Genomic DNA, 15,672 nt, shown 5'->3' on the forward strand with positions numbered 1-15,672 from the left:
TCATATGAATAATAAACAAGTTAGTCTTGTGAACTCTCATATGAATAATAAACCAGTTAGTCGTGTGAACTCTCATATCAATAATAAACCAGTTAGTCATGTGAACTCTCATATGAATAATAAACCAGTTAGTCGTGTGAACTCTCATATCAATAATAAACCAGTTAGTCGTGTGTGAACTCTCATGTCAATAATAAACCAGTTAGTCTTGTGTGCCTATCATATCAATAATAAACCAGTTAGGCTTGTGTGAACTCTCATATCAATAATACACCAGTTAGTCTTGTGTGCCTATCATATCAATAATAAACCAGTTAGTCTTGTGTGAACTCTCATGTCGATGGGAAACTGCTTTATTGGATTCATTACCAAAACCTGAATGGGAGAAGCATATCTCCCTAATAAAATCCAAATGTTTGAATCTTCTTTAATCTGTCAATTCTTCAGAATTCCTGTCTGAGGTTACTGGATAGACAGTCTGTAATAAATCTTGTTATCCAACAACTCCAAAATGGGATCTGTGAAAATGTTTTCGGTTCAGGATAATCCACAAAATGAAGAAAAGGAAAAATAAGTTTTTCCAGGCTACCTACAATATACATACAATAACAAACAAAAACAATCCTAAAGGTTATGTGCACTTGAAAAAAATAAAGAACATGACTACTCTTAGAAACCTCAGGCGATCTCGTCTATAATACTGCACATGGCCAAATCTTTGTCCCTCTTTGAGGTGGGTGTGCTGCTCCTGTCCTGCTGGCTCACTGCCATGCAGCTCGACCCCACCTCGTCCACATCCATAGGCTCCGTTTTCAACCTGGGGGCTGGCCCGGAGCAGCCTCCAACATCGCCACCACCCGTGGACCCATCCCCCGTCCCGCCGAGGCCTTCGGACTGGGGCAAGTCGTCGGGGAGAGAGGCCAGGCAGCCCTGGATCATCTCCACCACCCTCTCCAGGTGTTTCTGGAACCTCTCGGCGGTCTCCAGCCGCTGCCTCTTCTGGACCTCCATCATCACCCTCAGGGTCTCCCTGGCCTGGTGCGGTCGGTACTCGTTGATCAGGTGGTGCATGTGGACGAACAGAAGCTTCAGGTCCTCCAGCTTCTCCTCGCGCTTGATGCTGCCGGGGCTCTTGATCAGGATGTCGAGCAGGTCCAGGAAGTTCACCAGGATGGACATGTTGAGCTTCTTCAGCTCCCGCTTGTGGTCGAACTGCATGGGGTGGAGCCTCTCGATGCCCTGGCTCTCCAGCGGCCGGATGATGAGGTCGTCACACTGGAACTGGTTGCCGAACATCATGTAGCTGTCCCTGATGGGAGGGGGCGGCTTGGGGGCGAGGCCCTTGCGGACGTTGTCGTCCGTGTACTCCTTGATGTACTGCATCGGAGGAGGAGGCAGGGCGCTCACCTGCTGCGGTTCACCCATGGTGACCTGGCAAGAGTAGAATAATTAACTATTAGTCTACAATGAAAAGAGTGGAATAATTAACTACTAGTCTACAGTCAAAATTGTAGAATAATTAACTACTAGTCTACAATGAAAATAGTGGAATAATGAACTACTAGTCTACAATCAAAAGGAGTAGAATAAATAACGTTATCAAAAGTCCCCATTTCAATGAATAATTAACAAGAAACACGTTGGCTACTCAAGACTAGAGTATATCTTATTGATATGTTGATAGCTAATAGCTTCATCACAACATAACGTTAGTATAGTTGTTCTTGAATGGCTTAAATTGCCCAAGTTTCAAGTTTATTTGTCACATCCCTGTCCTTTTATAGTAGAGTGACATCCTTGTTAAATAGCAGCATAATGACAAATAAAAATATAGCGAATATACATTTTACTGTGTGTGTGCAATGTTAACGAGTCACTCAAAACACCACAAGAAAGAGCAAATACAATGACTTAGTTGTTCATTCAACTCGCTAGGTAGCGTAACTTATACACAATGCTAACGTTTAGCTTAGCTAGCTAGCTAACGTCAATTAGTTAGCCGGCTAGCAAGGGAGCGTTGCTTTCCATTGAGGCAGTAGCGACATGCTAATGGTTGCTGTACTGACAAGAGACGACGACACGATAATATCAAAGAAAAAAGAGCGACGCTAGTTTCACATACCTTTCAAATGTTCTCCTCGGTTGATGAATATAGTCACGTTACTGAGATATTAGCTTCACGGCAACAACAACAGCTATACTGCATGGACATGTAGCTGGCTGGTGCTGTGCTACCATAGTGCTACCATGCTAAAAATTCCTAAAATCATCACAGCGGCAGTCTTTGCTGACACGCCATTGGGTGAGCTCCGTTTGTTCTTCTTCTTTGGAGTTAATGGCGGGTCGCAACCACAGAAAGGCGCATACCGCCACCTACTGTACAACCCAGCAACTGGAGCGGATAAGGCAAGACGCCGGCCGCGTGTAGTCCTTTACCAACACACTTGCAGTTCCGCGTTCGGGTTCCGCGATCTGATTGGCCAGTGATGTTTCTCTCTGCGCCAATCGCGTAGCTGCCGCCTCGCAGGTTCTCATTCAACTACTGTCCAAGTTGCTAACAGCAGCGTGATTATATGTGGAGAACAAAAAGACATGTAGCCTTTACTTTAAAATCCTGTCCAAAGTCTGAGAGAAGCTGTTTTCCTTAAAGCAGTGTTTTCTCTCTCTCTTAACCTGATAAACTGTAAGCCGTATTTCGCCTAAAGGTACATGCCTAAGTAAATGGTAGATTGCTCCACTTCTGCAAGGTCAATTAGCATGTTCTTGGTATCTAGTAACATCTAGGGACCTGGGGGTATGTATTTCCAGTGTCAGAAATATTGTGTCTGTTACTAGGCTTGAGTAAATTGTAATGAAGAAAAGGAGAATATAAATTATGATTTATGATTTTTGCATCTTTGATCAAAAATGTATACGGGTAGGAGAACATGCTCACTGAGCTCATTCACCACCTTATTGAGATCATGTGTACAGAAAATCTAAGCAAATGAACTGCGGGAAGATGATTAAACAGAAGGATTTGTAGATACAGTAATTAATGATAATCGATTTTAATTATAAATTCATATTTGACCTTGAACTTGACCTTATTATGGCCAAATCATACATCTATGGATAGGGAAAAGGCTCCTCTTTCCAATGGCAGGGTTGAATCTGGATTTAGTAATTTCCTTGCGGTTTTTACGATAATTAGCATTTTCCGATAAATTTGTATTTCCGATCAATTCTATAAAACATTGGTAAAAATGAAAATATACACTTTGTCTACTGTTTTTGATAGGGTTATGGTCTTTACTCTTGGCTAAATTTCTTTTTAAAACATTGACCTCTTAACATCCAAGGGCCCACATGTAGACGATTCTTTGCCGACCTCTAGTGGCTTGGGTGTGCATTTATTTTAATACAATCTATAGATAGAATTAAAGCCCTATTTGTTGCCTGTCGATTGCCCTTTCAGGTGACAAAATCCGTTCAGCGGTTCTCGAGTTACATGCCGATATGTGAGGCGTGCCCCAAAGTATGCAAAAGTACACATTACCACCCCCGACTCCCGGGGCTCTAGCTCCGTGAATCATTTGGCGATCTCGAAAATCTTTGCACAGGGTTGTAGCCAATGAGTGTGGCTTTCCAATGATACCCAATGATATGATAATTGGGGATCTAATACGGTCTCTATTGATCGATTTATGATAAAGAAAAGCAGGGTCCCCCTATAAGGGGACCTTAATGTTGTGTGTAATGCTGTTGCCCGTTTCGAGCTTCCTCGAAGTGTTTCTGGCTTGCGGTGGCTATTCTGAAATTAGTCAATACGATTATAATGTGAGCATGTGCTATCAAGAAAATATATGAAAGTTATTACTTCAACCCTAAATCCGTGGATCTTTAAAAACGAAACACAAGTCAGTTAACTCCGCTGGCACAATTCATATCCAAAAGATATCCATTATGCACGATCAATTCCGTGATGGTGAAGATGATGACAACATATAGGCCTGTTTTACCCTCTATCTTGCTTTTCTCTCTTGTGAACTTGTCATTTCAATATTTTCTAATAGAACAGCAGCTACAGCGGGATGAGTCCCGTGCCACGGGCAACTAAAGGAAGCATTAGACCGTATACTCATCGGTAAAATAACAATTCGGTGATGTTGAACAACCAATGAACATAAATCGTGAGGCGTCAATCACGTAACGGTCCCTGTTGCGTGTAGTCTTTTACCAGCAAGATAGAGGGTTTGATTGATTGATTGAAAAGTTTATTAACAGATTGCAGAATGGGTACAGACTCAGTACAGTACAGCTCAATACATACAATTGTTAAGGGGATGCAGACCAGAGAAAGACTTTCGTCTTGTTTACATCAGGGTCCCCCATTTTCAATTCATCATAACATATATGACATACATGACATACAGATAGACAGTACTGCTACATCTATACATTTATGACATATCAGATTTGCAAATACAGTACTGTTTGTGATACAAAAGTGTCCAGAAAAGGAGTGTATATACATTTGGCGTAGAAACTGTACATTGGAGGAGGTTGGTTGGGTGGGGTGGGGTTGGGTGGGTTGGGTGAGGGCTGTACATTGGAGGTGGGGGGGGGGGGGGGTGGGTAGGGGACACACACACATTTTACACTGTGCATTGGAATATTGACAAAGCCTTACTTGGTCATTTACTGTACAACTAGGTTAGGACATTTGTAGGGGCCAGTTTCGAATTGCAGTCTCACGTAGGTGTTTTTTGAGAGTGTTTTTGAAAGTGGGTAGTGATTCACATTCCTTTACAGCTTTGGGTAGGGCGTTCCACATTGATGTGGCATAATTGCGAAACGTGTTTAGTCCCTTGTTTGAGCCGAATCTGGGTTTTACATGATTTGTGGAGCTCCCTCTGGTGTTGTGATCGTGGTATTCACTGACCTTTGGGAAGTATTTTGACATGTACATGGGTACCTTGGTCGCGTAGTGTATCTTGTAGACCAGGCCCATTGCAAGTTGCTGTACTCTGTCGTCTACTCTAAGCCATCCTAGGGTAAAACAGGCCTATATGTTGTCATCATCTTCACCATCACGGAATTGATCGAATTGATTGACAATTGTATATTGTATTGTATTTGTATGGATCATGTATCTATTATGTATGTATGTATGTATGCTCAGCCTCATTGACCTCATGAGGACCCCCAAAAACTACTCATCTTTACACATATTTTATATTCTAAATCCACTGTATATTTGTATGATAGTATTATTTTTTACTTCTTACGTTTAGTACTGTATTTTATTTGTACTATTTTTATCATGTCTATTTATTTATTTATTTATTTATTTATTTATTTATTTATTTATTTATTTATTTATTTATTTATTTATTTATTTATTGTTTGTAAATGTAGGGCATGGCCACCTACATTTCACTGCATGTTTTGTGTATTATGTGACAAATAAAACTCAAAACTTGAATCTTGAATCTTGAAGGAATTTTCTAGTTGAAATAAAGATTGAATGAATGTATAAATGTGTGACAAATTAGTTTGCTTGTCAATATTTTCACAGAATGCAAATTAATGTTCTGGATGCAAAAATGTGTGTGTGTGTGTGTGTGTGTGTGTGTGTGTGTGTGTGTGTGTGTGTGTGTGTGTGTGTGTGTGTGTGTGTGTGTGTGTGTGTGTGTGTGTGTGTGTGTGTGTGTGTGTGTGTGTGTGTGTGTGTGTGTGTGTGTGTGTGTGTGCATCAAAAATATGTGTGTGTGTGTGTGTGTGTGTGTGTGTGTGTGTGTGTGTGTATGCGTGTGCGTGTGTGTGTGCGTGTGCGTGTGTGTGTGTGTGTGTGTGCGTACGTGCGTGCGTGTGTGTGAAGGATGTGGTTTACCTACAGTATGCCGGAAACTCAAAACTTCTTATCATCCTTCTCTTCTTCTCTCTCTCAATATTTGGTGCTCAGCTTCTCTCCCCAACGCTAGGGTCAGTTTCTCTCCCTCAATGTGTCTCAGATAGCTATTAACCATGTTCCCCAGGGTCATCTTGAAGGGAACGCTGATCAAAAAATCCCAACAGAAGAGAAGAATGTCGCCAATCAACTACAAGGAAAGGTTTTTTGTCTTAGATACCCAGGACTTGAAGTATTCTGAACGACGACCCGGGGTGAGTATATGCATTCATAACAAACGAATTACTTCACAAGATCAACGATGACAACTTCATTCAGAACCTTTCAATTTGCACAACAAGTGATACAACATTAAGGTGAGATATCATAAGATATTGTTTATTTTCAGAAAAAGCCTAAACTGAAGGGTTGTATTGAGCTGTCCAGGATTAGATGTGTGGAGATGGTGTGTAGCCATGTTCCCCTACCATGCCCATTCAAGTACCCTTTCCAGGTGAGGTACTATGTTCACCATTTCACAAGCAATTCCCATCTCAACTATATATATAAAATCATGAAGATTTTAAATACACGTTTCCACAGGTGTTTCATGACAGTTATTACCTGTACATCTTTGCCCCAGACAACGACTGCCGTCAGAGGTGGGTCCGAGCCCTGAAAGAGGGTAAGCAGTTCTAGAGATCTGTGTTTCAGATAACAGTAGAAGCACACATTGCCAAAGAAATCTGGTGCCATATTATGCAAACTCAGAAGTACAACCGATGATGGTAACTATTTAACATTTGCCTCAAACGACACTACTTTTGTTTCCAATGTAGAGACAAAGAATAACAACTTAGTTGTGAAATACCACCCAAACTTCTGGCTGGAGGGGAAATGGCGATGCTGTAAACAGACAGAGAAACTGGCGACCGGTTGTCATGAGTACAACCCGACCTCATCTGGTCTGTATCCTCTCAGGATAGATTCATCTAGATTTGTCTCACACACATTAATAATACCAGAGTAAAAGAAAATCTCATATTGAATGAAAGTCCAGGCTTGAAACCTTTATTTATTATTGGAAAGGGTCATTGAAGTTTTACCCTCATTTGTGAGATTACAAATACAAACAGTTCAGAATACATATAAAATAATATATAAATACATTTGCATAAATAGTACAGAAACACAGGTGAAAAGAGAAGAAAACAAAAAAATATCAAATAAAAAACATACTGAGGTAAGAAGTTTTGTGAGCATGTTCTTGAATTTAAAACAGTTACTGTACATACTGAGGTAGGGAGGTTTGTGATCATGTTCTTCAATGAAAAAGAACGTCTTTTGCGGAGGACTTAAATGAAGATTTGACTTGGATAGCAGAGTTGGTGCTTAAAGGGTAAGGGGGAATTTTGGACCCCAAACCCTATTTCTTACTCATCAATGATGTTGTCCTTTCACAGCACAACCCACGCTGCGCTTCATAGTTGATACCCAGCACCTTAGTCACATTTACATTTAGTAATTTAGCTGAACGCTTTTGTCCAAAGAGACTTACAAGTTCTACAACAAGTCAGCAGAAAGGGTACAACTCTGGCAGACTCTGATGTAAATTGAGCCGTACTGTATTGTACACATTCTGCAATCTGTTAAATAAAGTTTTCATTCATTCATTCATTCATTCATTCATTCATTCATTCATTCATTCATTCATTCATTCATTCATTCATTCATTCATTCATTCATTCATTCATTCATTCATTCAAATAAGGGTAAGTGGTATTGTTCGTCAACAGTGTCGATCTTGAGTGCTACATAGTAGTATAGACATATTAGCATAGTAGGTAGTAGTATAGACATAGTAGATTACTTAGTAGCAAAGAGCATAATAGTAAAAGAAAGTACAAAAGTTAGTATATATACCGGTATTATTTATTTATAAAAATAAATGTGAATGAAGAAGTATGTTTTTAGTTGACGGCGGAACATTTGTTAGTCACACAACTAAGGTAAAAAAACACATAAACATACAAACCGCACTGATTTCAGTGCACTGTAAAGTAGGTTTCAGTGTTTATTTCAGGGCTTAAATACAGACTGACGTGTGGTCCCATTACCTTACATTGGTTTTGAGGCTAGCTACTGTAGCCAGAGCTGTGGGTATCCAATACGAGGAACAGCATGGGTTGTGAATACAAAGGGCTCTACCGACCAACAACATCATTGGTAAATAGTAAATACGATAAGATAAGACAAAATGTTCCTTTATTAATCCCCATGGGGAAATGCTTGGGTCATAGCAGCACAGGGGAGGGGGGGGGGGGGGGGGGGGGGGGTACAGGCAGGGTAATGTCACAAAAAAAAATCAGAATAGAAAATGTCAGTATAGAAGGTAAATAGTAAGATAAAGGTGAGGACAGGTAAGACATATGTATACTCTAATAATAATAACACAATTAGCTAGCTCTGTAGTAGTAGTCGAACTGGATGAAATAGAGTACGTTCAGCCATAGACCGCAGTAGCCATCAAGCTGACCTGGCCAACGGCTGGAGAACTAACGGCTGGAGAACTTGAGAACTGCTTGACTCTTAACTATTGAACCCTGCATGGACTCCGGCACATTGTGTTGTTTGTTATTATTATAGATCGATTTTCATGGAGGGGTTCTCAAGGATAGCACTATACATAGGGCTAGCAGAAAAAATTCAGAACTTGCCCTTTAATCCCAATAGTAAACAATTGTCTCTTTCTGAAGAGATCACCAATGACATGTTTTGGATTGTCTTGCAGCTTCTAAGAAGCCTCTTCCTGAATTACCGGACCGCCAGGTACACGTCCCCTCTAAATAAACTGTTATAAATAAATAAACACTTATTAAATGTTTACCACACTTTTGCCCTGTGGACTGTGTTGAAATGATCTCAAATCGAAAAGCAATGCAATAATCAGTGTGTTCACCTGCTGGACTATTAGGTCACCTGACTAACCTGCCTTATGAAGCACCCCATCAAAATATGTTAGTTCTTTGCTTAGTCATTATTTCTCTTAAAGGAAAGCGCCACCATTATAGGAAATTACCGTCTTCTCCAGAATCAGACAGAAGATAGACACCAATTTCCTCTGTATTCAGTAGAAAGCTATCCGGCTGATAGCTATAGCCTAGCTTAGCACAGATGAATGAAAGCGGATATGGTCATTTCCCATAATGTTGGCGTGTTCCTTTAACACAGGTGAACCATAACAAAGGAGGATGCATGGCACAGGTGATTACTGTACGTTTCTCTATTGACAGATTACCAAGTGTTTTCTCTTTATATCTCTGCCTGGCAGTTGAGCCAGCGTGATTGCAGGCAGCGGGTGGTAGTGGCTCTCCAGGACTACACACCTCAAGGAGACGAAGAACTGTGCCTCCAGAAGGACCACCAGTACATTGTGACGGTCAGCTCCCTTCCTGAGTGGTGGACTGTACAGGATAACATGGGGTATGTGATTTGACTTGAAACCTTTATTTATTCTCGGAAAAGGGCCATTGCAGTTTTACCCTCATTTGCAAGATTACAAATACAAACAGTTCAGAATACATATAAAAGAGATAAAAATACATTTGCATAAATAGTACAAAAACACAGGTGAAAAAAGAGAGATTAAATAAAAAAAACAGTTACATACTGAGGTAGAGGTAGGGAGGTTTGTGATCATGTTCTTAAATAAAAAAAAACAGTTACACACTGAGGTAGGGAGGTTTGTGATCATGTTCTTAAATTAAAAACAGCTACACAATGACGTAGGGAGACTTGTGATCATGTTTTAAATTAAAAACAGTTACACACTGAGGTAGGGAGGTTTGTGATCATGTTCTTAAATTAAAAACAGTTACATACTGAACTCTGAACTGGTTTCTGGTTTCTGGTATGAGTGCCGTAACTATCACCAGTAATGAATCTAAAAGCCAAATGACAGACAGCAGACAGACCGTGTCTAGGGATAGAAGAGTGGAAGGAGCACACATTACCATAATCTGGCACACTAAATCATTGATCTTATGGCCAACTACCACAGTGGTTCTCAACATGGGGGTCTGCAGTCTAATCAGTTTGGGGGCCCGCAGTCTAATCAGTTTGGGGGTCCTCGACACCATTGAACCACCACATACACTGGCTGCCGACCGATTAATTCCATCGTGAAAATATACATCCGAATATTTATAGGAACAGATTCATGACGTGTCTGCTTTTCCCCGTCTCTCATAAGGAACACAGGTTTTGTACCCAGCTCGTATATAGCGGAGATATCTGCCATGGACGGATTTGAGTGAGTCTGGTTTCAGTACCCTTCTATCTCTGTTCACTCTTAAACAGTACTGTATATTTGTATGTCGTGTATGTTGTGTATGTCATAAATGTCATGATTAATTGAAAATGGGGGACCCTGATGTAAACAAGACGAAAGTCTTTCTCTGGTTTGCATCCCCTTTGTGTGTATTGAGCCGTACTGTATTGTACCCATTCTGCAATCTGTTAATAAAGTTTTCAATCAATCAATCAAACTAACTGTGAGCCCCAGCATTTTAGTCGTGAATCCACCCACCCTCCCTCAGAACTGATAGGCTTTTCTTGTGGCTTATTTCTCCTCTTAACAGATGGTACAACCAGGACATAACCCGAGAGAAAGCAGAGGAGCTGTTGATGGAAACGGTAATTCCATTAGTGTTTTAATACAGGGTAAAGGCATCATCCAAAATCGTGTCTTTTTACTGTTTATATCTATCCACTTTTTCTCTTTATTTTTCTATTTTTCTCCCATCCCAATTTCGTATTGCCAATTCTCCCCTCCCCTGTCTTGAACGTTGCTAGACTATGCCCCCCACTGGTCGGTTGTAGTGAGGATAGAAGCCTTGCATCACGTGTCCCCTCCGGTACACGAGGAGGCAGCCTGTCCCATCTTTTCACCAGACAGCGCGGACTCTCAGTGGTGAGGAATAACGCGTGGGAGGCTCACGCTGCCCCCGATACTTCCTGTCTCTGCTGTGCAGACGTCACCCAACCGACCTGTAGGAGTCGCTGTCCACAACGTCCAATCCCCACCCATCGACTTCCACCCGCTACCTCTGCCAATTGAGATAGTATGACGACTGGCCCAAGCCAGTGACGAGCGCTATCTCCGCTACGCCACCCAGCTGCACCTTTTGTACAGGAACAATTTAAATAAATAACATTAGTTGGCTCTGGCGGCGAATACCGCAGAGCGGAGAACAAATAACGTTACTGTCAGGATGGAGGTAGGTGAGTTCCAGTTGTGGTATGCAATCAAGGAGACGGAGAGGGTGTACTCTTAAGTAGGTTCGATTTAATAGTAAAGAACACAAAGAGTAACACTATAGGATACATTGCCGAGTGGCAGGAAAGAAAGAGGGAATATATAAATGAAGCTTAATGGTGGTCCAGAAACCGGAACCGCCCACGTTATCTCCGAACGTTATAATGAAGACCTGACGAAGAGCAAACAAAAGGTAGAAGGGTTAAGTAGCGACCACATTCCAACATTCCACACACACCCCCGTGACAGCCAATCAGGACCCATACACTAAGTGACAGCACTAAGTGACAAGGGAGATAGGTGACAGTAGCTAAGTGACAGATGACAGAATGGTGGGTGGTTCACAGATAGCAGTCAGCGAACCAGAACGTAACACGTTACATCCTCTGCCGGTTTGAAAATACTAGAGTCCAACGTAGCCTGGTGAAAATGCACCTTATGTTATGGATGGATCGTCGCCGTTTGTCCTCTTCATAATAATCTCCAATAGTTCGCTCTATGCGATCGCCATTGCCGAACGTTAGTTGCCTCTGGAGTGCTCTCAACTCCGGTGGCGACTACCGCGGAGCGGTGAACAGATACACAATCAATCAAATTGATTTATATACTGTAGCACATTTAAACATGACACTTGTCAACCAAAGTGCTTCACATAGGATGCTTGGTTCATACACATACAGCTCATTATAGTAATATTCCACAATTATGTTACCTCCTCGGCCGATTTGACTATAGTATTTTTATGATTTGCCGAGTCCAATGTAGTCTGGTGAAAACGCACCTTATCATCCATAAGTGTGATCGTCACCTTTTGTCCTCTTCATAATAATCTCCAATAGTTCGCTCTATGATCGCCATTGCCGAACGTTAGTAGGCTCTAGTCTGGAGTGCTCTCAACTCTGGTGGCAGCGACTACCGCGGAGCGGTGAACAGATAACGTTACATGCTCGGCCGGTTTGACTATAGTATTTTTATGATTTACCAGAAGTGCTGAGTCCAATGTAGTCTGGTGAAAACGCACCTTATCATCCATAAATGTGATCGTTTTGTCCTCTTCATAATAATCTCCAATAGTTCGCTCCACGCATCGCCATTGCCGAGGCAGTTGGCTTTGCTGGCTAGTGACTACTGTGGCCAGTGAGCAACCCCCCCACCCCCCACACAGGAAACTAGCCCAGATAAAAAGGTAGGCGAGACTGCCACCTATCGGGATTCGATCGTCATTTCAATTCCAATTATGTTAGGGTTACCAGGCAGGATCACACACAAGGTCGGGCGGACTGTTTAGTATGATAATAAAAATAAAAACATAAAAACGAGTATACTCGTTTTTGGCGTTTAACGCATGGGTAATGAGTTAATTGACCTGCCTGGTTAAAGTAAAGGTTAACACTAAAAATAAACAGAACCAATTGGTGAAATATATTCCTGTATTCTTCCACCTCTCCTAATGATTCAGATTCAGAATTGTATTTGCCACATGGAAGCAATACAATCATACAGTTTTCATACAAAATCATAAATCAAAAATGACGTTTGTGTCCAGTGTAGAAGCAGCTCTATAATTGCATGTGCCAGTTTGATTGCAGTCGATTGTGTCATTTTTCTTTTACTGTTGCAAAAGTTGCATTTGCAGAGTGAATGCAAACACACACACACACACACACACACACACACACACACACACACACACACACACACACACACACACACACACACACACACACACACACACACACACACACACACACACACACACACACACACACACCTACACCTACACACACACACACACACACACACACACACACACACACACACACACACACACACACACACACACACACACACACACACACACTCACACACACACACACACACACACACACACACACACACACACACACACACACACACACACACACACACACACACACACACACACACACACACACACACACACACACACACACACACACACACACACACACACACACACACACACAAACTGAGGGAGTGAATGTGAGAACGAGATGTGAAGATTGCAAGATCTGAAGTGTCAAAAAACCACAATATTTGCTCTGTGAGTCAGGATTTCCTGTCTTATGTGTGTTCTGCTGATGTCGTGGCAGGGTTGTGTGATACATTAGGACTGCTGGCTGATTGCCGGTGTAAAAATTACCTACAGATTGCATACCCACGGGTTCACCCAGTGGTGTCATTTCAGTAAAAGCCAAGGTATGGCGAGGAGGGAGGGGGGGGGGGTGGGGGGGGGGTTGTTAGGTGGATTTTTTTGTCAAATCAGTTGTGCAATAGTCACTTTTGGTGAGTTGTTTCTATACAATTCACTTATATGACATTTAGGTATGACACAGGACTACACAAGCATTTTTAGTATACAAATGTGTCAACAGACTAAAGCAGGGAACCACAATATTTTGCATACAAATTATGCAGAATGTAATATCATAACTGTCTATTATTTTTCTTGGAATTGAGCCAATTTTCATTAGGTACGGTTCTGAGGTGTGTGTTCAACAGAATGCAGTAACAAATACACGTTCACAAAATGTATGGGTTACTGAATGCTGAGCTGCACTGTTATAATCACTAAGCCATTGTAAGACCTTACTGTATCAATTGTCTCTGCTGCCCTTTGATTAAAAAACGTCTGTATGTCCATTTTCCTTTTTTTGGGCATATTTCAGTTAGTCACAGTAAAAGTCACCTAGTAAAAGTGAGATAATTGACAATATCAAAACATGCTAGGGCTGTACCGAATAGTTTGAAGCTTCGTTCATAATGTTGACATTCGAATTCTAAATCAACATAAAAAATTGTAATTATAAAAAATAAAAAATAAAATATTTCTTTTATTTTACAATTTAAATTTGCCAGGGTATGGCGAGTGCCATACCTTGCCATACCAAAACGACGCCCCTGGTACCACCACTCCAAAACAACCTGGCTCAGATTACCAGTACCTACCAGTATTGTTAAACAAACTGTGAAAGGAATATCTTATGTTATATTATTTTAAACAAAACAACTGAATCTGTGTGTGTGTGTGCGTGTGCGTGTATGTGAATGTGTATGTGTATGTGTGTGTGTGTGTGTGTGTGTGTGTGTGTGTGTGTGTGTGTGTGTGTGTGTGTGTGTGTGTGTGTGTGTGTGTGTGTGTGTGTGTGTGTGTGTGTGTGTGTGTGTGTGTGTGTGTGTGTGTGTGTGTGTGTGCGTGTGCGTGCGTGCGTGTGTCCGTGTTGCACTTTATTATGTTGTGTTGTTGTTTATTGTTGTCATTATTGTCTGTTACTGGTCTGACATTTGTCACGTGGCACACAAAAGAAAATTCTTCCAAAAGGACGAACAATCAATCATTCCATATCTTCTAAACCGTTTGAAACATTGGTTGTGACTAACTTTGTTGATTTTCTCAAAAATTCTCCAGGGTAAAGAAGGTGCGTTTGTTGTGCGTGACTCCAGACAGGCGGGAGTCTACACAGTGTCCGTGTTCACCAGAGCACCAGGGTAATTCCATTCGCCTCTTCTTCTGTGTCTCAAAACTGAGTACCTCAGACAGACCCCAGATAGTTAAAGATAGTATAGGTTGAGTACTTTATCATCTAAAGATGGTTAGTTAGAGTGTTGTGTTCACTCATAGTTAAAGACAGTAGAGTTTGAGTACTTTATTATCTAAATATGGTTAGTTAGAGTGTTGTGTTCACTCATAGTTAAAGACAGTAGAGGTTGAGTACTTTATTATCTAAAGATGGTTAGTTAGAGTGTTGTGTTCACTCATAGTTAAAGACAGTAGAGGTTGAGTACTTTATTATCTAAAGATGGTTAGTTAGAGTGTTGTGTTCACTCATAGTTAAAGACAGTAGAGGTTGAGTACTTTATTATCTAAAGATAGTTAGTTAAGGTGTTGTGTTTACTCATAGTTAAAGACAGTAGAGGTTGATTACTTTATTATCTAAAGATGGTAAGTTATAGTGTTGTGTTCACTCATAGTTAAAGACAGTAGAGGTTGAGTACTTTATTATCTAAAGATAGTTAGTTAAGGTGTTGTGTTTACTCATAGTTAAAGACAGTAGAGGTTGATTACTTTATCATCTAAAGATGGTTAGTTAGTGTTGTGTTTACTCATAGTTAAAGACAGTAAAGGTTGATTACTTTATTATCTAAAGATAGTTAAGGTGTTGTGTTCACTCATAGTTAAACACAGTAGAGGTTGAGTACTTTATTATCTAAAGATAGTTAGAGTGTTGTGTTCACTCATAGTTAAAGACAGTAAAGGTTGATTACTTTATTATCTAAAGATGGTAAGTTATAGTGTTGTGTTCACTCATAGTTAAACACAGTAGAGGTTGAGTACTTTATTATCTAAAGATAGTTAGTTAGAGTGTTGTGTTCACTCATAGTTAAAGTATGTAAAGAGTGCGGCATCAGATATTGGTTGAAGATACAGCAGAGTGTAGTGGAG

The 15,672-nt window shown here is 40.8% G+C and overlaps 2 protein-coding genes across 2 annotated transcripts in view; one reads left to right on the forward strand and one right to left on the reverse strand.

The window, feature by feature from the left end:
* Nucleotides 1–337: 337 nt before the first annotated feature.
* med7 (mediator complex subunit 7) lies at nt 338–2,280 on the reverse strand. The gene is made up of 2 exons (XM_084331612.1): nt 2,123–2,280; nt 338–1,431 (listed from the first exon to the last, which is right to left on the reverse strand). The coding sequence occupies exon 2, from the start codon at nt 1,423–1,425 to the stop codon at nt 679–681; it is 747 nt and encodes a 248-aa protein (XP_084187738.1). The 5' UTR covers nt 1,426–1,431; nt 2,123–2,280; the 3' UTR covers nt 338–678.
* Nucleotides 2,281–6,009: 3,729 nt separating this feature from the next.
* Nucleotides 6,010–15,672, forward strand: part of itk (IL2 inducible T cell kinase) — a gene marked incomplete at both ends in the record, with an annotated part of 52,691 nt that continues 43,028 nt past the window's right edge. Inside the window, 8 exons of the mRNA XM_084332099.1 lie at nt 6,010–6,147; nt 6,282–6,386; nt 6,476–6,557; nt 6,712–6,837; nt 8,664–8,701; nt 9,204–9,355; nt 10,513–10,567; nt 14,638–14,717. Coding sequence (XP_084188225.1) covers nt 6,010–6,147; nt 6,282–6,386; nt 6,476–6,557; nt 6,712–6,837; nt 8,664–8,701; nt 9,204–9,355; nt 10,513–10,567; nt 14,638–14,717 — 776 coding nt within the window. The remainder of the gene's footprint in view (nt 6,148–6,281; nt 6,387–6,475; nt 6,558–6,711; nt 6,838–8,663; nt 8,702–9,203; nt 9,356–10,512; nt 10,568–14,637; nt 14,718–15,672) is intronic.

The sequence above is a fragment of the Notolepis coatsorum genome, assembly GCF_963971535.1.
Source record: "Notolepis coatsorum genome assembly, chromosome: 16".
NCBI classification, from domain to species: domain Eukaryota; kingdom Metazoa; phylum Chordata; class Actinopteri; order Aulopiformes; family Paralepididae; genus Notolepis; species Notolepis coatsorum.